Raw genomic sequence first — 22,914 nt, forward strand, 5'->3', positions numbered from 1 at the left:
AAAGGGTTTTGCCTCCATAGACTGACTGCAAGATCAAGGGCTTAGCTGGTTTTTTGTTTTCTTTTTTTGGTATGTAATTTCATATCAAATAGCTAAAAAACACACAAAGGCTCTGACTCAGCCAGGCACTTCAGCACACCTTAACTTGAAACATGTTCTTATGTCCCATGACTTCAATGGGACTCAATCACATACTTAAAATTAAGTATATGAGCAAGTGCTTGGCTGAATCAAGGCCACACCGAAAGAAGTTCTAATATCTGCTAGATTTCCCATTAAATTTGTTCTTCTGTAGAACGCAATGAGGGTGTTATCTGCTGAGAGTTAATTCTGTGACTGTCAATATTGACTCTGTCTTTGTTAGAAATGTGCAGATAATGTAGTAGTAAATACTAGAACAGAGCAAATAATTACAAACAAATAATTCATTTGATTAATTCTGTGTCTTTCTGCTCACAGGCTGTTGGCAAACAAGCTGCAAACTTCTTGAATTCATTTCTATTTCTAACTCACTAGACAAAATTTTGGTGAGTTTTATTTTACTCTGTGGCTCATCAATTTAAGTTTGAATTTCAAAATTGGAGCTCTGTTGCTGAGCCGGGATAGGTCGTGTAAGTCACATGATATTCTCTCTCTTTGGAGTTCTGGTGTGAAGGGACCCAGAAAGGCAATTTACTTTTTTCAGCACAGAAAACGTGTTTAAATGGATCACAATGTTCAAGGAAAGTCAACACAAAATGGACGGGCGGCAAATGCATTAAAAACCAGAAACAAGTATGAATGGCCCATTTCTGCAGCGCTCATGGTGTTATTTGTGACAATACAGGTTGCATTCAGCCAACACCTGAATAATCCATACTTCTGGGGAATAGAAGGTACAGCAATAAGTAAGCTCTCAGGATCGTCTTCTGGTTATGTGTTTGTATAGGGTCTACAACAATGGGGCCCTGGATTCCTAGTTGGAGCCCTAGACATAATAAAGGCTCAATATTGCTGTCAAAGTGAATGGCAAAGCCCACACCAACTTCAGTGGGAAGAGGATCAGATCCAAAATGATCAAGTTTGTGGTGCAAGTAGATGATTTTATGCCCTATGCACAAGTACAATTAAATGAAAGATACAAATCAAAGGGGTGAGATTGGAGAGATTAGTCTTCTGAGGGCTGTAATACTTCGTCTAATTCTGGTTGTTGGGCTTGGTGTGCAGATGGCTAGGTGGTATTTAGTGGCCTGTGTTACACAGGAGGTCAGACTAGATGATCTGGTGGTCCCTTCTGGCTTTAAACTCTATGACTCTAAATACAATGGCAGAAATCAAGGGACAGCTGACTACAGGTACATCTACACAGGAAGCAGAAACCCACAGCAGCAAGTCTCAGAGCTCAGGTCTATAGACTTGGGCTGTGGAGCTAAAAATAGCCGTGTAGACGTTCCAGCTTGGGCTGGAGCCTGAGCTCTGAAACCTAGAGAGGGGCCCAAATGTCTACGCAGCTATTTTTAGTACCGTAGAATCGAGCCACTTGAGCCTAAGCCTGTAGACTCCGTGCTGCGGGTTTCTGCTTGCTATGTAGATGTACTCTAGAATAGATGGTAAGGACCCAAACCACCACTCACTCACCACTGCAACCTTGCTGACCTCAATGAAGCCCCACCAATGTTATGGAGGAGAATTTGGCTCTAAGCTGTCAGAAGTATTGTACCTGTTAAGACATTGCAGCTGTTGGAATAGTTATTGCACTGGCATGGTTCACAGCTGGTTTGGTTGACCCAGTAGTATCCATCGCAGCACTGGTCACACTTGAAGCCGGTTACCCCAACTTTACACTGGCATTTTCCAAAGCTGCGAAGGAAAAAAAAAACACAAGAAATTTAAATGTGCTTGACGACTCGGTAACTTCTGTTCTCAGTCTCATGGGTGCAATGCTCTCCTTCCCCGAGGGGGAATCTGTTCCTCTTATAATGTCATGCACATGCAGCAAATGTTCACCAGAAATGTAACTGCTGGAATATAAAACACAAGGGAGTACTACTGGAGTACAAAACACCTGTACTACCCCTCATTGAGTTCATGGGGTTGGGTGGGTGTAACTGCGCACAGAATTTGACCTTGTATTAGCTTTCCGTTCACACTTTATCGGCTGATAATGTTCTCTTTCTGAGCACAGCAACTCAATGACTCATCTCTCCCTTTGAAAGAGCTCTCTCATTGACTTTCACATCTCTAGGTATCAATTAGCAATGGATGACCCTTGTCAGACTGTGAATTCCTGAGGACACAGACTGTCTTCCTCTGTGACTGGAAAGCACCTAAACCATATGGGGCACTACTGCGATGTAGCAGCAAATGAAAGATGACGACGAAGTTCGGAGTTTGAGTTTGGTTCAGATAAGTAACCCCCTAAAATCAGATGCTTAACCAAAGCTTCTACAAACCGCTTTGAGTGTTCAAAACCAGACTGGAAATTTTGTGAGATCAAAGATATTTCAATGTTTGAAGTTCTGATCCAGGCTGGAAACTAAAAATGAAGAAAATTCCCCCACCATATCCGGCTATCCCAATATTTCAGAACTGTTTAAAAGGCTCTCCTTGAGAAACGGGCAATGTCATTTCCTCTGGACCAGCCCAGCCATCTATAGCAATGATAGTGTGGTTCCAGGGTCCGGAACTGGAATGGGGACTAGAACTAGGCTCTATTTCAACCTCAACCACTATGAGCCGGCTCCAAAGCCCACAGAAGGCAATGAGGGTCTTTCCAGTGACCTCAACAGGCTTTGGAGCAATGAGCCTTTACGTAGCACCTTTCACCTGAAAATCTCAAAGCACTTCACAACCGTGGGTAAGTAATGTCTCCATTTTACAGATGTTCAGAGATGCAAAGTGACTTGCCAAAGATCACAGAGCCAATCCATGGTGCTTCGGAACAGCTGCGGGTCTTGATCTACCCACCTGTAAAATGGGGATAATACACCGCCTTATCGTGTGTGTGTGTGTGTGTGTGTGTGTTGGGGGGGGAGTTCTAAGGATTAATCCATTCATGCATGTAAGACACTTTGAGATTTCCATATGGAAGGAGCTATTGAAGGGAAAAATATACATATCCATGTATAACACACATTCCAGTGCTTCTTAATTCCCTGCCTTTTATTCAGCATCTCAGCATTTGCTGTGCCATCCTAAACAAACATCAATTATTCTGGACAGTTCTTGCAGGGGAAGAAGAGACAACTAACCGCATCTATGAAAAGCCGATAAACACTAACAGAGGCTGAGGTCCAGAATAGCTGGATGTACTATTTATGTGTTGTTTTTAATTAAACGCTGTAGATTACAGTGTTTTTGGACAGAACCATTTTAAAAAATTAACATACTTTGGTATTTCTCTTGATAGTTTGCTTGGCAAAAATAGGAAATACCCAAAGCCACCCACCCACAAATCTAGCCCAAGGCTAAACAAAGAAATACTTTCAAAATATGAATTTCAGACACGTTTAATGGACTGATTACAGAAAAGAGTAAGAAATATGTTTCATTAGCCTATCACGTCATATCAGGAACTGCAGCCGGCAGAGGCAGAATTTAAAGAGATGCTGTTAGGCAGCTCAGTCCCAAAACATAGCTCTGACAATAAAAACAGGGTTTCACAAAACCTAAAGTTAATTGAAATGTTTTCATGATGTTTAAACCCAATGCAAATGGAAACCATTTTTCATTTACATTTGAACATTTCTCCTGCAGGATTTGCAGCACAGAGCTACAGTGTGATGGAGCTAACAGCTCCGTAGAAAACAAGACTGATAGAGTCAGAAAGTGAAACCAACTAGACCTGTCATTCTAAACCTATGCCATAGCAGGACTCTCTTTCCCCTCTAGCTGGGACCTCATTCCATCTACCAGTACGGACAAGGGCGGAATAGTTGTGATTCCCAGGTCAAGAACCCATGAACTAGTCTAGCTTCATTGTACACACTGACTGAAATACATTGGATTTATAAGCTAGAACTCATCTGAGACAGAACAGAGAGGAAGCTTGCAGTGATGGTTAAAGCACAACGCTAGGAATCAGAACTCCTAGATTCTATTACAACACACAGACTATAAATACAATAAAAGGTACTTATATGACCTTCATCTCCCTGGTATTATGATACAACTCTGTTATCTGAAGCAGAAAAATGGCCATTAAAAACAGCTGAGGCGAGGAAACAGCAGTTTTTAGTGTCAAAAGTGTTACGGTGTATTCTTAACATCCTTTGGTTTGAGCTTGTCATAAGCAAGGATCTACTTATGGTCCTGGCAAGTTGCAGTCTTGCATCAGTTAAGAACAAGATGATTGCAACAGTGGCGTTGTGTCCAGCGTGCAGAAGATTACAGAAGGTTTATTTATACAGCTGAGGTTGAAGGAAGTAGAGCATGAGCCTGACCACAAATGTGGTTGGAAGTTACAATTTTGAGGGATTTAATAAACCTAAATCCTCCCATACTGACTCTTGCCAAAGGAAGACAACTTGCAAGCGACCATTCAAGGCGGAAATCCATTGTACACGCCACCATGGCTACATCATAGCCTTTTCTGCCCTCCCACAACTATTCTGCATGGACAGAAGGCGGCTCTCTCATCAAGAATGGCAGTAGTTGTGGGAAGGAGGAGACAGAATAGGCCAGGGCTAACCAGGGCAGGCAGGAATGGAGAGGGAGGAAACAGACCAGGTCTGTGAGGGGGACTGGAGCAAGCCCAGGGAGGGCTTAATAAAGTAAAGCAATTTTGAACTGGATCATCAAATGCACTAGGAACCTGAGGAAGGCTAAGGGGATAACATGTCCGTGCTGCACTGTACCTGTGTGAAAGTGACAAGTAACCCTCCTGCCCCCAACACACACATGTTGCTCCCCTAGAAGAAGGATGGTCTTGCGGTAAGGGGGCTAGTGTGGAACTTTGGAGCCCTTTGTTCAATTCCCTGCACCATCACAATCTCCCCATATGACTTTGGGCAAATCACCTGATCTCTCTGGGCCTCACTTCCCCGTCTATAAAATGGGGGTGACAGCACTTCCCTATCTCACGGGGATTGTCAGCTGAAATACACTGAGGAGCGCTAGGAACTTGGCTACCAGGGAGATGCAGCAGGAGAGACACATGGTGAGATGTAACCCTGGTGATGTGCCGAATGCATTTCCATCTTGAATGGTCCTTTGCAACTCTTCTTCTTTCGGCAGTGTGGTTTTTAGGTTTCTTAAATCCCAGTGGCCATTGCTGGAGTAGCATAAAGGAGCCATAATGCAAAGAAGAATTGGCTCCTTTATGCTGCTCCAGCAGTGCAAAGAGGCCATAAACTGGGTGGCTATGGCCCCTGGAGAATTTCCCTTGATTTAGAGATCAGAGGAAAAGGGGAAATACTGGAGCTAATCCCAGTTTCTGAAATGGCTCCTTGTGGCCATGAGCAGCCAGGTGCAAGTTAGAGCAGCCCAAAGGCTCAAAGATAGGGTAAGTGCAAAGTGTCCCCATCCCTCTTGTTCCTGCACAGGGCATAGCTCAGTCAGAACAGGTCCTGGTCACTCTCTGCTTCGCTGATTCTCTCTGCCTCGTTTCAAATTTCAGCTGAAAAACACATCCCTTCTTCTCCCTGGCTATTGCCGATTTCAGACTGAACTCTAACCAGGTTTAACTCTGGACAGTATTCGGAGATGGCGTACTAATTAAGGGCCCAGTCCTTCATGTGAGTAGTCCCACAAGTAAGAGTTTACAGAATCATTTCCTACAGCTGTTTCAAATTTAGCCTCCTGGGCTCGTTTCCCTTGATTCTGGGGCATTCCCTATTTTCTCACCTTAATATTGACCAGGCATTTATTTTAACAGGACCCTCCTCCCCAGCAACCTCTTTCCAGCCAGACTCCTGCTTCATTTTAAACAAAGTTTTTTTTCCCCCTAGGATTCCTCTGTACTTAAATGTAGTGTTCTTGGGACAACACCCATGGATTTTACTTGTTAGATTAAAAATAGCAGGATAGGAAGTTATTTTTAAAAAGTTTTGGAAAGTTTGGTATCAGTGCTTCTCTAGGAGGACTTTTCTCCACATTACACATGGCATCGAGCCAAGTCTTGCATGTGTAAGATTAAATCACTCAGCAAATATAAAGCGTTGCCTGTGGTCACTGCTTCTATAGGATAAAGCCCTTACAACACTGCCTTTCAGCGCTCCAGCCCAGTGAAGACTATTGAACACTTTTCGAAGCAAAGGTCAACGGTATAAACACGCTGAAATCACAAAAAAAGCCCTGTTACCAGAGCAATTGTGCCCATAAAAAATCCAAAGACTTGAAAGAAAAGACCCACAGTTTAATACTTGAAGAGTGAGAACTGAATTGGATTTGCAGTACAAGCCAGGAATATTTTGGGGAGGGAGACTATTAAGACACAGCAACATGAATTGGTTGGTTACTATTTCAAATGATTAACCACGCGGAAGCCAACAAGTTTTTAGCTCTCGGCGTTCATGCAGTGGAGGGCCCTGTTGGAAAAATCTTGATTTCTGGTACCAAAAGGTGGCTGCCCGCCTGGGATTCTATTTGGATCTGTGACAGTATATACTTTATACAGGGTGCATGGATTTTACAATGCACTCAAGTCAGACACCACCTAGTGATTCAAAAAAATTCTTGCCATTGCAAGGCACAAGCACATTTAATAGCCCAATTTCGGTCCCTAACAGCACGTGAGCATGGCAGGGGTTTAAAAAGTCTGGGGCTGATGCGCCATTGCACTGTATGCTAGCAGAGCACAGAGATTTAAATGGAGTCACCTTGACGGAGAAGGGGAGTAGCACAGAATATGGAGCCTAACAGCTGCTGGAGAATATGGTTTGGGAACACTCCACAGGCTAGATCATCAAGAACCCGGTGCACCAGGGCTAGAATGAAGGAAACAGCGCAAGTTAGAAGGAGAGGAACACAGAAATATTACTGTGTGTGGACATTGTTCTCAGATGATCTGGACAGATAAAGGAATGGAAAGTCTGTAGGGCAATCGCCGAGGGGTGGAGGGGGCGGGACGTAAACAAGGTAAAAGACTTGCAGAAAAGAGAACCCCACACCAGAACCAGATGGGCCTGTAAAACCTGGTTTGGTTTGGTTTCCGTTCACCAGGGCTGCATTCTAGCCCCCAGAGGCAATGGCCATATGGGATGCAGGAAACCCCACACCTCTGCAGAGTTGCCTCCGAATCATTCCTTGGGGGGCAGGGATGCCCCTCTCCCACCCACCCCTCTTAATCAATGACAAGGGCTCAGGCACCTAGAGAGAGCAGAAGCATCTGAGGATCTTTGAACAGTTCCGTGGGCCAAATCGTTCCATTCAGGAGCTGGGTTGCTACATGGCCCACACTGGTAATGGCAATAACGTGATCCCCTTGTTGACAGCAATGGAGGGTGAAGTCACAAGGGCCGAGGGGGGGGCTGGGCAACCATCCAGGACCATTTTTCTGGCTGTCAGCGGGCTACTTGGAAACCTTCCTGGACACACAGGGACCATACTACAGAGAGCAGCTGATGCCTGTCTCCTTCCCCTGATCCTACCCCACGCCATGTCCTGAAGCTGCAGAGCACCTTCTGATCAGCTGCTGCCACCATCGCCGCCACCACCACAATCTCTCTCATCTTATGGTTTGTGCAATGTGCTATCCTCTGCAATGCACAGCAGAGAGCTGTCTGGGGACCTAAGGGCTTGTTAGGAAAAATAACCTTAAAATATCGGGCTGGCTGAGATGTGAAACAGGGGCTAGAGGTGTAACTGCCAGCTGGGGTATACATACCCATGCTAGCTCTGATCAAGCCAGTGTGCTAAAAATAAATAGAGGTGCAGCCATGACAGCATGAGCAGTGGGGTGAGTTAGCTGCCCCGAATATGATCCCATCTGAAACTTGGGACAGTCAACGCATCCTATCACTTACACCACTGCAGCTACCCTGCTGTTCTTAGCACGCTAGCGCCATCAGACTAGAGCGGTACATGTAACCTAGCTGGAAATTACATCTCCAACTCCAGTGTAGACATACAGGTATGTCACACTGTGATCCATACATCGTGCAGTACAATGAACCTTGATGAGATCCTGCTGCTGTCAGTGGGAGAGTTTCCCACATCAAAAGGGCCTTCAGGCTGTGATGAGCCCAGGATAGATGAGAGGAGGCAAGAACATGTCCTAAGTAGCTGTTCCGACAGTATAGTGCTATGGGATACAGAAAGTCAGTATCAGACGGGGAGCCGTGTTTGTCACTTTTTACAGAACCAGACTAAGAGTCCTGTGGCACCTTACAGACTAACCGACGTATTGGAGCATGTGTCTGACGAAGTGGGTATTCACCCACGAAAGTTCATGCTCCAATACATCTGTTAGTCTATAAGGTGCTACAGGACTCTGTCGCTTTTTACAGAAAATCAATAGCGAGTTGTAATAGTTTGGGTTTTCTTTACAAGTGAGGAATCTCTGCGAGAGTCCATTTCTATAGGATTTTTTTATTAAATACATTTGATAGCATTCAAGAGCGGGGTAAAATTTTCTATTCAATTTTCTAGGACAGTTCAAACTGCCTATAGAAAAGTTAGAGACAAGGTGGGTGGGGTAATATCTGTTATTGGACCAACTTCTGCTGGTGAAAGACAAGTTTTCAAGCTGCACAGAGCTCTTCAGATCTGTGTAAGCTTAAAAGCTTGTCTCTCTACCAACAGAAGATGGTCCAATAAAAAGATATGACCTCACCCACCTTATCCAGGGACCAACCCAGCTACAAAAATGCTACACCCAACTCTAGCAGAGTTATCATTCTACTACTAATTTGTATGGGACATTTTCATGGTGAAACATCACCATTAATACTTGTCATGAGCATGCTGAGCCCTAACACAACCATCATGACCTACAGGTTGATTTTCAGGTTAATTAATTGGGACATTAACAGATACGGAAAAGAAGAGCAGAGGAGCCATTAGCACATGGTTCATTTTCATCTCCTTGCTCCTCTGGTGCCACTACAGCCCTTAGAAGCCAAACACTTGCTCCCCAGTGCTAATTTAATAACACCTTCTCTGTGCCGATTCAGATGCCAAAGAAGCCCCAAGCCCATTATGCAACCTCACTGAGGGCTCCTTTTGTGGAAGGGAGAAGAAGGACGGCTTTATTGTAGCCAACATTGGGTCATTGTGTGAAACATTCCTTGCTTTGTGCCAGTGGATAAAATGTGTGTATATGGAATCCATCACCGGAGCCGGAATACTTAACAGCTCTGAAAGGGCATTTTATAAATGTCAAAGGGCCAGATCGTCTGGCCAAAAGTACCGCCTCCATAGTGCCATCTCCCCCACCCCGGGCACTGGTCACCCCCTCCCTGGGGTCAGGGATATGTGGCTTCAGAGAGGGGGGCCTAGGGCACTGGCATTGTGCTATACAAGCTCCATGGATAAGCCAGCTGAGATACTGGAGTCTGGACTGTCTTAACTCCTCCACACTATTAATGGGGATCCTAGGAGCATCAGTGGCTGGGGAGAGCAATGACAGTGCTTCTCCCGGGGAGCCATGCTGTCAGGGAGATGCAGCACAGAGGCCCCGAGCCAGTGGAGAAGATCCCAGGAGACGCAGGAGCCTTTGGGATAGAATCACTCCCCATTGCACAGGCAGTCATCCTCTCCTGACAGACTGATTCCGGGGAAGATTCAATAGAAGGGGTCTTCCAAGGTTGTTAATGTTTGTATGATCGTAGCACGCAGGAACTCATGAATCAGGACCCAATTGTGGTAGGGGCCGTACAGAGCCAGAACAAAAAGACTTTGCTCCAAAGGAGGGTTGACCCAGGCCAATTACCCCTTTTCAGGGCTCATATAAACAGAGATAAGGGTATTCAATGGCAAATAATGAAATGCTATCAGACAATAAGCAATGCAGCTTGAAAGGAAATATTTATGGTGTGGTGAAAAGTTGCCTGCGAGTAACAAAAGATTTGTCTAGGCCAAGTTACTCTGTGGCCAGCTGGAGCGTAAATCCACAGGGCACGAGTGTGCCATGTACTAGTTGTCTGTGTGGATCCTGCTACCATGCACTAAAAGCTCCCCAGTGCACTCTGCTCTAAAACGGTATAATTCACTGCACACTAGGAAAAATTTAGTAGGCTGTGGCAGGATCCACAGACAGTCTGTGGCATACCAGTGTGCTGTAGATTGACACACAGTAATGGTTCACCTAGATAAGGCTTAACAGCAGCACTTGATCTTTAAGCACCTGATCCTGGATTCCTTGCACGCTGAAAGCTCCCATGGGGGCGAATGGGAGTTGGAGATGCACGAGGAATGTAGGATTAGGCCCTGGAGCGTTAGAAGTGAGACATTAACTTGCTCTATTTAGGGATATGGGGCCAGATCCTCAGCTGGAGTAAGTCAAAACTGACCTATGGAGTGACCCCAATTTACAGCAGCGGAGGATCTGGCCCATGGTTTCTTTAGTACTGGTTACCTGAAGTCCCTGGGATTGCATCAGCGTAACACAGAGGAGAACTTGGCTCCATGTATTTGCTACACTCAGGCCACATCTACACTTAAACCGGTACAGTGGCACAGTTGCAGAGTTTCAGGGTAGGCGCTCGCTACAGTAGGGGAAGGGCTCCCCTGACGCTGTAGTTAATCCACCTCCCCAAGAGGCAGTAGCTAGGTCAATGGAAGAATTCTGTAGCTGGGTTGACCTAACGTTTAAGTGTAGGCCTGGCCGGAACATCTGATTCTCCTCTCATCCACTGTTTCTAAACCAGCATTAATTTTCCTTCACAAACCGGAATGAGCAAGAGGAGAAATAGCCTCTAAGTGTTTATTCGCCCCATTGTCAATCAGCCACTGTTGTGGATCAGGAATTGAAACCTCATCGCCCATGGGCCAGGTTAGGGCCCTAACCACTAGTCTATCCTGCCACTTAAGTTACCAATACCACACAGAGTTAACGCAGAAGTGACTGGCTCACACAAATACACAGAATGTACGTATGTGAGCCTTTTTAGTCATCTTTTCTGGATATTCAGTAATCAGAAAAACAAGGTTGTGCCTTTTGGCAAGTTTGTCTGGTATTGTCATCATTATTTTTAAAAACACCCTTATGGCAAAAACCCAATTATGCAGATGTCCTGCCTAATGAAGTGTTTTTGCAACCAAAGGGAAGGGCCCCCAAGATTGTAAAAGCGCTCTCTTCTTCTGGGGCCTGGAAGCTGCACTGTTACAGCCTTTACTCTCCTATTATGAAAAAAGCATTTCTGCAAAAATTTTAGAGTCGGATTTTGACCTTCATTACGGCAGTGCAAATCCAAAGTAACTCCACTGAAGTCTGGGGCCCCAACCAAGACCAGGGACCCATACCAGGCATTGTAGGAGCATGGAGTAAGAGATAGTCACTACGCCAAAGAGCTTACAAAGAACAGGAAGAGAAACAGAGGCAGAGAAAGGTAAAATGATTTGCCCAAGGTCACACAGCACAACTAAGAATAGAAGGTAGATCTCCACCATCCCAAGCCAGTGACCTAGCCACCAGCTCACCATGCTCCTGCTCCCTAGACGCCAATGAATATTTTATATGGAGGATTTTAGAAGTCTTGATTCAATATTTTTAAAAGCACTGATTCATCCAGCAGGTGAGGTGCAGCTCTAGGGCAGAAACATAGGAATGGGGAAGTCTGCTAGAGGGAAACAACAGCATTTCTTGGAGGCCACAGCTGCTGTAAGAGAGGGTAACAACCGGCAATTTTCCACGGGAGGAGCCGTCAGTAATAAATTGCTTCGAGGGAGAGAAGTTTGTGAATTACTCCTGTCAGCAAAAAGTAATATCCAGGTTCACCATTTACTGACTATGGGGGGTTTAATAAGCCGTAAAAGATGAGAAATCATAACAGATACTTAGCTAATTTAAGCACACAAAACATACTCTTAGCCACTTTCCACTGCTTTTATGTTGCCCACATGCAACAATTTCCATTAGAAATAAAAACTCGTTCACTCACAGAGGTGCTGACAAGGCATTAGTTGGGAGATGAACCATCACTTCTGCTCTGCTAGTCAATAAACATGGGAGCAGTTATTTTAAAAGAAAATAAAGGTTTGGCCTGGGTTTTTCTAAGGGGCACTTGGGAGTTAAACGCTCAGGGCCAGAGTTAAAGGGAGTTAGGCACCTAAAACGCAGAGAGGTGCGTAGTGGGATTTACAAAAGTGATTATGTGACTTTCAATGGGAGTTCGGTTCCTTAGGTGCTTTTGTAAAACTAGGCCCAGTAGGCCCCTCGCTGTATCTTTAGGAACCTAAATACCTTGGTGAATCAGGCCCCCGGCTCTCAATGCCCAACTCTGCTAGGCTCTCTCAGAAATGCCAGGCTTTGTGTACAGATCATACCAAACATAAGGCTGGCTGAATCTGCCAGTAACATCAGCAATGCTGTTTCAATCCATGGGAACAAGGCAGGCAGGGTCAGCATCTCAAAGGGAGACCCCTACACAGAGGGCACACATGGTGCCAAGACTGTCCATCAAGTGGAATTCCCCTTTCAGACTCAGTGCATCCTCTGCTGCAGGGGACACAGTGATGTATAAATGTTCCTAGGGAGGCTCCATTTTCATGCCCTTTACTGGGCATACAAGGCGTGAGATCCCGCTCCGGGGGCAGAACACCTACACTTTGGCATTTACAAGCATCCATCACAATTTCTTTTTAAGTGGTACAGAATGACAAGATATCCCTCCAACGTGACATACCCCACGCCTAAGGCTACATGCACAAGCCCTGGGTATTTGCTGAAAACCGCTACAAATTCAGCTTTGAATACCAACAGGCTGCCCTATTAGCTAGACAACTGCATAACGAAGCAGGGAGATAACAGAATGCTGTGCAGTGCTACAGTGCATTTCAGCCAAGGATCTCAGCCTGGACTAATTAAGCCTCACAACACCCCAGTGAGGGAAGTAAAGATTGCTATCCCAATTTACAGATGGGGAAACTGAGGCATGGAGAAGTGAAGAGAATTTTCCAATGTTGCTTGCCAAATCAGTGGCAGAGCCAGGACCAGAACCCAGCAGACCTGACTCTCAGTCCCTGCTTTAATCTTTAGGCCTTGTTTTCACGATGAAAAAAGGTGCATTTTTAACCCAGGTCAAGTCAACCCTTGGGAACTAACCAGTGTTATTAGCCTAGTGAAGACCAGATTTGTATTAGTTGTAAAGGTTCAATAAAGATTAAAACTACCACTGCCTTGTCTTCACTAGGATCATGACACAGTTTAGTCTAACATGCACTAGCTTAACGTGCTTTCAAAATACAGTTATTTTTCCAAGCGAAGTCACAGCCATATACATCTCTTCCAGTCTCTAATGGCTTGTCTAAGTGGAAAGTTATACCAGGATAAGATATGGTATGAATTTAAACTGCTGTAGCTGCACCAGTATAACTCCCTGTGTGGGCAATTTTACTTTGATGTAAGTGTCTCTTTTTCTGGTTTTGTTTATGTTGCTTTGGAAGTGGTTAGGATAAACAGAAAAAAAGGCTCTCTTATTCTGGAGTAAGCGAGTGTCCACATGGGGAGTTATACCGGCACAACCATAGTGATATAACTGGATATGTTTCCTGTATAGACCAGCCCTGAGTTGACGGTCCTTTCCCATGCCCTAGTGAGGGCAGCACCATTTTTAACCAGGAGAATTCAGTACTTCCCCAGGATTCCCATACAATGAAAGGGTAACCTCAAAGGAAGCCCAGAGCTGTGGCTTGCTAAATACTAGGTATGCTGACAGTGGAGGATTTCCCTCCACTGTATCAGCTGTGAAGGATGTGGACAGCAAAAAGCCCAGTGAGGAGCAGGTCCCTGGCACAGGCACGAGGGAGGGACAGTAATATCCTAGCCAGCTTAGCCTCACCACATTGGAATTACTCCACGGAGACCCCGGAGCTTCCGCTGCTCTGCACTGACCCATGCTGCTATTAGGAAGGCTGAAGACAACCTTCCCCGCCTTCTCTCTTGGTTCCTTTCCCAGCTACAGAAAGTGGGAGATTAGAGGTCAAGCAGAGGCCTTGTGGAGAAATCTCAACTGCTTTCACATAATAAAAATACAGGAGCCTATGAAATCTATTCAGTTTTTAAGTACTTGATTCAACCAATCCAGGCTCAGTTAACTTTCTTCAGGGTAATTTGTTCCCTCAGCCAAGAAACAGTGCCCAAGACCCACCTGAGTGTCCCAGACAGAACCTTTAAAAACGAATGGCAAAGCTCTTCTGATTTGCTACACCTGAGCATGCAGCAAGAGACGCAGGTTGCCTGGGATGCTAGAGGAGGAAGCTGCAGCATCCACGGAGAAGGGGATTTTGTTTTGAGCTGAGGCCAGCTGACACAGCTCTTAATTCCTTGGGCAGACAGCTCCACACCCAGAGCTAGCAGGGCGGATGTAAGGTGTCACCTCTGCCTGGTTGGTGCTGTTTCAAAGTCCACTCTAGTCACACAGATGTTGGTATGGAGACAGTTTACACAGGTGGGCTAGTGGCTTCGATCCTAACCTCTGAATCAAGAGACCTGAGTTCTAGTCCGAGCTCTGCGTGTGACCTTGGGTCACTCACTTTACTTCTATGTCCTCCTCCTACCCTTTGCCTGTCTTTTCTACTTGGAGTGTGAGTTCTACAGGGCAGGGATGGTCTCTTTCTATGGGTTCAGACAGCACCTAGCACAAGGGGGCCCGACTTCAGTTGGTGTTCCAAGTTCTACTGGAACACAAACAGTAATAATAAAAACAGACATTTTATCCTTGACACTGTAGTCCCATAATACATTCAAGTCACCTGATTATGTTTTTAGAAAACAGTTTGCTGTAATAGCTAAACAGAAAGCAAAACAATGAGGCAAGATGACATTTTAACAGAGCAAAATTAAAACCAGTTTCAAAACCACTCTGAACTGGCCAGTGGGCCATGTACGGAAACGCACCATCCCAGAGGAGACAGTGCTGATCTCTACAGATAATCACGCCGAAAAAAGGCCTTTGACTAGCAGCAGCAGAGTCCATGCATAGTGACAGCACTGTCAGGTCAATGTTCACTCCTAAGATCAACCCAATGCCTGGGGAAATGGTTTTTGTTTTGGTTTCTTTATTCTATGGTCTGTACTGGAGGTCTAGTTAATAATTAGCACATTGGGGTGGGGTGGGTGACACATTGTAGGGTAAAGCGTGTTTTAAAAAAAATACAGTTGTCCTTTAAAAAGCAACCTTTACAAAAGTGCATCCAAGCTCATATATGAGAGATATGCCCTGTTTCTCCTTACAGCTCAGCCTCTAGGAAATGCGCTTCTCAAATCAAGGACTGTCTAGACAGTCGGCATCCAAAATTATGTTCCGGGTTTACTGAGTCAGTCTTCCCTTGAATACGCACTTTTTAAAAGGGGTACAAACCCAACTATGGGCCCACGATGGGTATTATGGTAGCACTCACCAGGTCACAGTTCAGTCTGTAGGCCCATTGGGCCAGCTGTTGTAAATACACATAATAAGGGACAGGGCCTGTCCCAAAAACTATTGCATTGTCCACTCTGCTTTTCTATTGTAAGATCTCTGGGGCAGGAACTGTCTGCTGCTCTCTGTTCGTCCCCAGTGACTACCACACTGGGCCGCCTTTCTCTATTGGTTCCTAGGGACTACCATTATTATTAGATTGTAGGTTTGTTTATTATAAACAGGTAAGACACAAGAAGAGCATGGGGACGGGTGGGGGAGAGGATGGATTGTTAGCCCCATTTTACAGACGGAGAACAGAGGCACGGAGAATATTACCCCGCCCAAGGTCACACAGGGAGTCTGCAGCTGATCTAGGAATTGAACCCAGATCAGTCGAGTCCCCGTGCTTTAGCCATGAGACTATGTGGGGCCAAATCCTGTTCTTAGATACCCACAGGCAGCTCCTATCAACTTTGACAAGGAGGTAGGGGGGTGATAGGTCCCCACACCTGAGGACATTTTGGCTCTAGAGTTTACACCAGCATCTTTTGGGCAGGGATCATCTTTACACTGGACTTGTGTAGAGTGTATATGCATAGACTCAGACTTTAAGGCCAGAGGGGACCATCATGATCATCTAGTCTGACCTCCTGCATATTGCAGGCCACAGAACCTCACCCACCCACTCCTGTACTGTACAGCACAATCCCGAGTGAAAGCTCTAGGTGCTACCGCAGTACAGATAATAAAACAACAACAAAATTACAGAAAGTACCAGCTCAACAATCCATCATGAAAGTCCCAAACACATTTCCTCTCCTGTCCCACAGTCAAATATCCATAAGGATCTAGTGCAATGTGTTTGCAACCTACAGGCCATATTCACCTGCTTTAACTCCTGTGAATGCAGTAGAGTAGTTGGTCCTTTGTTTTATGTTTCCCATTTAATTTTTTCGCACACCCGCATCACTGTGCAAGAGTCTGCCCATCTTGTAGCAATACTGATGTTCCTAGTTCTGTAACAGACAACTGACCTACTTTTTTTTTTTTTTTTTTTTTTAAATACCTAGAGGTCATTTCTGTCTGTGGCAAAATGCACTGGGTGTGGAATTAGAACCAGAGAGCAGCTTTTTATTCACACCATTATCTCACTTCCCCACAACCCACCTTATTTTCTCCTACTTTTGCTTTTTGCTCCCTCTTCAAAAAGCTGTGGAATTCCACCACATCTCAAATTCTGAGATTGCTGCCAAAGCATGCTCCAGAATATGAAATCCTTTGGACAAAATTCTACAGATGCCCTTTCTGACACATTCAGGGGTCTGTCCAGGTGGAGTTAAGGGACAGATTTTCCAAATTACAATGGGTAAGTAGATGTCAAAATCCCACACAACTCCCCTTTGTGCCTTTGGGAATCTTTCCCTAAATTTCCAATGACACTTCCTGGACGATTCTATTTTACGAGGTATATAGTGGTTAAAACTGTAGTGCTGGGAGTGGGGAGAGACGAGCTCTTATGCCAACTGACTGATGTGTGAAGCTAGACACGTGACTCAAGGCCAGACTATGAAGTGAACCCCTCACTCACATTCACCTGAGCACACCCATTCACTCCAGTGGGATGCTCACCAGTGTGATTCTGGGAGTTCACAACCTGATCTTTGGGAACAGATCCTGATATCCTCAATCAGGCCAGGAAACATCTTTCTCCACAAGTGGTCTCTGCCACTGATTACATGCACGATTTGTGAGATAAGGTCCTATTCAACCTGAGTTTCAGGATATCAGAACCTGGCCCTGGACTGCTCTGGGTCCTCAGTTTCCCACAAGAGGACAATACTCATCTGATCTTTCTGAAGCATTCTGAGTAGGGCTGGTCACAACTTTGAATTAGCATTCCACGGGAGAGTCTGACATTTCAAAATCTGTTTTCATTTCAAATCAGAAGCAACTTCCCCCTCCCCCCCCCCAAAAAAAATAATTATGGAAATTTCTTGTAAATCAAATCTTTTGAAAAAAATTTGTTATGGGTCAACATTTTTCACATTTCTATTTTGACTTGATTTTGTATTATAATTTTTAATATCTGAAAGAGATTTCAAAATGTAAAGTTGGAACCATATCAAAACACTTTCCCCCCCAATTTTTATTTTCAAAATGAAATCTTGTCAAAAATCAACCTGTTCCCCCCAGAAAGAATTTCCATTTTGACAAAACAGGTTTCCAATGAAAAAAACATTTCATTGGAAAAAAATTTTTGACACGCTCTAATTTTGAAATCCCAGGAAGGAAGGTACTATAAAGCACTAGATATTCTTATGGTTGTAAAGATCTGAGATGCAGTTTCAGATCCTACCCGCACTTGTTTTGGTGAGAGATCAACAGTGTCTTCCTTGTACTTCACCAATAAATCAGCTTGGAAAAGAGATGACTAAGGGGGGATATGATAGAGGTCTATAAAATCATGATTGGTGTGGAGAAAGTAAATAAGGATGTGTTATTTACTCCTTCTCATAACAAAAACTAGGGGTCATCAAATGAAATTAATAGGCAGCAGGTTTAAAACAAACAAAAGGAAGTATTTCTTCACACAACGCAGTATCAACCTGTGGAACTCTTTGCTAGAGGATGTTGTGAAGGCCAAGACTATAAGAGGGTTCAAAAAAAGAACTAGATAAATTCATGGAGGATATGTCCATCAATGGCTATTAGCCAGGATGGGCGGGGATGGTGTTCCTAGCCTCTGTTTGCCAGAAGCTGGGAATGAGCGACAGGGGATGGATCACTTGATGATTACCTGTTCTGTTCATTCCCTCTGGGGCACTTGGCATTGGCCACTGTTGGAAGACAGGACACTGGGCTAGATGGACCTTTGGTCTGACCCAGTGTGACTGTTCTTATGTTACTTCTGCCTGCAAGCCCTGGCTGCAAGAACTGTCAATGAGGTAAAATTAAATCAAACCTTCCCTGTTACATTAATTCCAGCAGAGGCTGCCCTTCATGGCCCTTCCTGCTGATCCCACAGGAAGCTCTGGAACACACCCTCCTTTCCACTGACTCACTCCCTTGCAGCTACTTCCCATTTCCTTCATGGTACCTCCCCAGCCTCTGAATCCAAGACACGTTCTTCAACCCAGCTACTCAAATAAGGGGCTGAGATTCAAGGTTCCAGTCTGGGCCCGGTTAGCAGTTCTGACCTTTCTGCTGCATGCACTTTACCCTGCATGATTATTTGACTAAAGTAATTCAAATAAGAGAAATCAGGGTTTGTTTTTCCCTTGACTCTTAGCCGGTGTAAATAAAATGGAGGGGGAAAAACCATCTGATGAAAGGGTTGAAACTACAATGGTTTAGCAAGCAGAACTCCCTCCAAAGCCAATGGAGTCCCAGGCACCGAGGGACTGAATGAAGCCCTAAAACTGCACACGGTTTACATTGCAAAGAAAGGCTGATCCTATTCTTGTGAAATTAGGATACGAGATTATATTCAGAGTTCAGTTTGCAGCTGCTCCATACCAGTCAGTGATGGGGCTGGAATTCTTCCATAGGAGCTCTTCAAGTGGAGGCAACAGCAGCGTGCACTGACTCAAAGCATCTCTTTTCAGTCCTAGCCACACACCCTCCCCATCCAGCACCATTTGCCTCCTGTGGGCTGCCAGTGAAGGGGAGGCTGCAGCTGCTTACCATGTCCCTGGTTCAGTTTCCACTGCCAGGAAGCCTCTGTTAGTGTCTATTAGCGTGGAAGCCAGCACAGACTCCAGATGGATAATACCCACTGTGACAGAGTTCTCCTTTTAGGCATCGGATTTGCTCTACTAGATCAGATCATTGGATCATCAAGCCAAGTCTCCTAGATCCAGCAGCACAATCCTTTACAGTAAGAAAAAAATCCTTCAAATCATCTAGACAGTCATGCAATGCTATTCATGGGGGGATTCCTTCCTGACCCCTGTGGCAATCAGCTCCTACCCTGAAGCATGAGACTTCAGCAAAATCCAATATAAGACAATGAAACTGCCAAGCTGAAACTGCTCTTGGAGTTGAGGGAGGGAGTTGCTTCTTTTGCTTGGTATAAAATACACACTGCTGGACTGCAAGGAGCATCAGGTGAGAGTGAAGACTGGCAGCAGAAAAAGAAGACAGCGTGCATCAGTAGTGGAGTGTAAAAATATTTAGGGTAGGCAGGCTGTGGAATGGAATGAAAGCAAACGGGAGCTCTTACTTCAGTCCACAAAACTACCTTCAAAACTTTTAGTAAACAGCTTTTGACTCAATAGGGCACCCTTAGCTGCAGAACTCTTTCTACACAGGGATTGTGAAAGCCGAGGTGTATTTCACAAGAAGTGAGCCTAGCTGTTGTTATGCACTACAAGCACAGGAAGTAACAACCTCAACAAATAATAAGTACCTGATGCATCCTTAACAGAACGCGAATGCAGCAGTTACCAACAGTACCCTTTATGCTGTCCTTAGGGTAGGACAGTGCACTCTAGAATTCTGCTCCACTGTCTTATCAAACCCCCGAACTTGCCTGATTCTGGGTTCTCATTTTCAAATGCAAAATTCAGCCTAAGCTCTGAGCCAGTCAGCAAAGCTATGTCTGAGCCAATCTGCGACAGATTCTGGTTTCACACAGAAACAAGGAACCATTCAGCACTTTGATTAGAGGTGGGTCCAGATCAAAAACCTTTGTTGACGTTCTGATCTGGATGTAAACTTGACAGCAGGCTCTCATCTCTACAATGGGCCAAATGACCCAACTCCCCTCCCCACTTCAGGAGCCTGCAGGAGAGTCAGTGCGAACGTTTGCCACTCAGGACCATGGCTAGCTTGGACAGCATCTTGCTTTGAGCCGGGGATTTTTACAAACCCCAAACTCGGTTGTTAGAAAACCACATGAGCCCAAGGCCTACCCCTTGCAAGTTGAAACAGCGGATTTTGCGTGGTTCTAGGGGGCTCCCAAGCTGCATGAAATACCCCAGATAAAGTGACCAGAATCCTACTGAACAACCAATTACAACACAGGAATGATACGGGCACTGCAAAAGGGGCTTTGTTCTTAAGGCTGCTAGACCTCGAATGACTCACTGCAGGATCAGCCTCTAACACGAACATTTCCCCCACATTCCTTCCTGAAGGTAGCCAATGACTTTTGGCAAAGACAAGCAGCTACATCCTTAAATTGGCCACTATCCAGCCAGCTTTTACTCTTGCATCTCCTTTCTTTCTCAACCATGTTTTCCTTAATTCCCTCACTGCAAATGAGTTGGCACATTCTCACCTCTGGTGTTTCCAAATAAAAGGCCAGATCGGATTGCCTTACTTATGTGAGGGGTCATGCTAAAATCAGGGAAGTGCATGAGATTTGGCCCAGGATTTCTCAGCAGAGCTGTCACATTGCACCAAACAGACCCAGGAAAATGCATGGATGGGGGGGGGGGAAGAAGAGAGACACATTGGACACTTATTCATTTCACCTGCAGTGGCAAGCAAATCGAGTTTCTAAAGCTGCTGACAGAGCAGTGAGCTACACTGTGTACTTTCTACAGCTGTTATCAACATCACCAGCCTGCGTGTAATCCCAGAAGAATTTAACCATTCAGCAATCATTAACAAATAATCGGTTACAGGATTAGGCCCTATTACTCTGAGTTTACACACTTAGCTACCAGCATAAGCCTAAGTTTTCAACAGTGACTAGTGATACTGGGTGCCTTAATTTCTGGGTTTCCAACCTGAGATGCCTTAAAAGGGCCAGATTTTCATCCACCCACTGAGAATCAGGCCTATTTGAGAGGTCACAAGCTGAGCACCTAAAAACCCTGGAAAATGTAGGCGGCATTATTTTTCTTTATTTACAGTGCTGTAGTGCCGAAGAGCCCCAGGCACAGACCACAGACCAGGCACTGTACCAACACACTATAAAACAATGATCCTTGCCTCACAGAGTTCACAGTACTTACTACCATGAATAACCCCTGTGCTGAGCCCATGAGGAGAGGAATGAATTGATGAGTCTAGAGAAGGCTGGGAGATTCTAGCTCTGAATTAAATGGTTATTTTATGTAAATAAACCAGACCTCAGAGGAAAAGTGTAATTCAAAAGCACCAGTTGTGGAGATCTGACTGGGAAAGGAGGGAAACTGAGGCAGCAGTGCATCCAACAATACAAGAAGCAAGGGCCTGTTACAGTCTCTCACTCAACTATTTCTTTGTGATACTCAGAGAAAGAGTCACAAAGCTCTGTTTGAGATCCCAGCCTCTAATGCAAGAAATAACCTTTGAAAGTGACCTCTCCCAACACCCCACTGCGCGCCTCCACCCACTCTTCCCTGGTAAATGAAGGAAATCTTGTGTGAGGAGAGATGCACAGGGAATTAGAGGAGAAATTCTGCAGCAGCATACATTCAGCTCAGAAATGGAAGTTAACTCCCTTGTAAATTGCTAGGTTTTTTACTACAGCTATGGATATTTTTATAATCTGATCTTTAAAAGAAGGGACAGCAAATGCTTAATGCATTTTTATAAGACCAGCTTTTTTTTCCCCCCTCTCTCTCTATATATCTATATCTACACACACACTCTCTCTCTCTCTTCTCCACACTATGTGAGGAGATCCCACACCTGAGCCTCAAAATACACCCTGGATCTCAAAATACATCCAAATTACAAAACATGGCACACAATCCCTGGGGAGGCTTATTGAAATGTCATGTTACTTACTTGTCACAAAGGGAGTTGACAGAGCCTTTGGAACTGCAGCCACACGGAAGGCAGAGACCACTGGTTTGGTTCAGGAGATATTCCTCCTCGCAATTTTCACACCGCAGACCAGTGTAGCCTTTGTGACACTTGCACTGTCCTGTTGAAGTATTGCACTCATTCACACTTGCACTCCCAAGAGCACTGCAGTTACACAGATAGTCTGCAAAAGGAAAAAAGAAACTGAAATTAACATGCTCTAGTCATAAAATGAAGTATATAAGCATTGAAAAAAAAAATCTTTAAACATGCAAAAATTGCCAGGAGCACATTTGGGGCAGTCAGGCTTACATGCTCATTCTGTGTGTGTAGCTTTGAAAGAGCATTGACTGTTTGGGGGTTGGCAAAGATCATGAGTCAGGGCCTCAAAAATCATGAGACTGGCTTAAAAAACAAAACAAAACACCAAACAGGAAAGTTTTTTTGTTGGGGTTCTTCATATTTACTTTCTGGTGTTTGAACCTCTGGGGTTCATGTTTTCAAGCTTTTCTTCCTTCAACTATGAGGACTAGAAACTTGCTCAACTTAAAAAAAAAAAGTCTCTCCCATAATCACATGACTCAAGGAGCTGAGGCTTTTGGAAAGACATCAAATATCACAAGCCTCATGATAAAACGGCAACATTTGGCAACGTTGCTATCAGAGCACCTCATAATTCATGGATTTATCT

The 22,914-nt window shown here is 44.7% G+C and overlaps 1 protein-coding gene across 1 annotated transcript in view; it reads right to left on the reverse strand.

The window, feature by feature from the left end:
* Positions 1-22,914, reverse strand: part of MEGF9 (multiple EGF like domains 9) — a 73,740-nt gene that overhangs the window by 14,465 nt on the left and 36,361 nt on the right. The window contains exons 2-3 of the mRNA XM_044992164.1: positions 22,206-22,407; positions 1,700-1,839 (exon numbers count right to left, since the gene is read on the reverse strand). Of these exons, the coding sequence (XP_044848099.1) occupies positions 1,700-1,839; positions 22,206-22,407 (342 nt within the window). The remainder of the gene's footprint in view (positions 1-1,699; positions 1,840-22,205; positions 22,408-22,914) is intronic.

Source organism: Mauremys mutica, chromosome 18, assembly GCF_020497125.1.
Source record: "Mauremys mutica isolate MM-2020 ecotype Southern chromosome 18, ASM2049712v1, whole genome shotgun sequence".
NCBI lineage: Eukaryota > Metazoa > Chordata > Testudines > Geoemydidae > Mauremys > Mauremys mutica.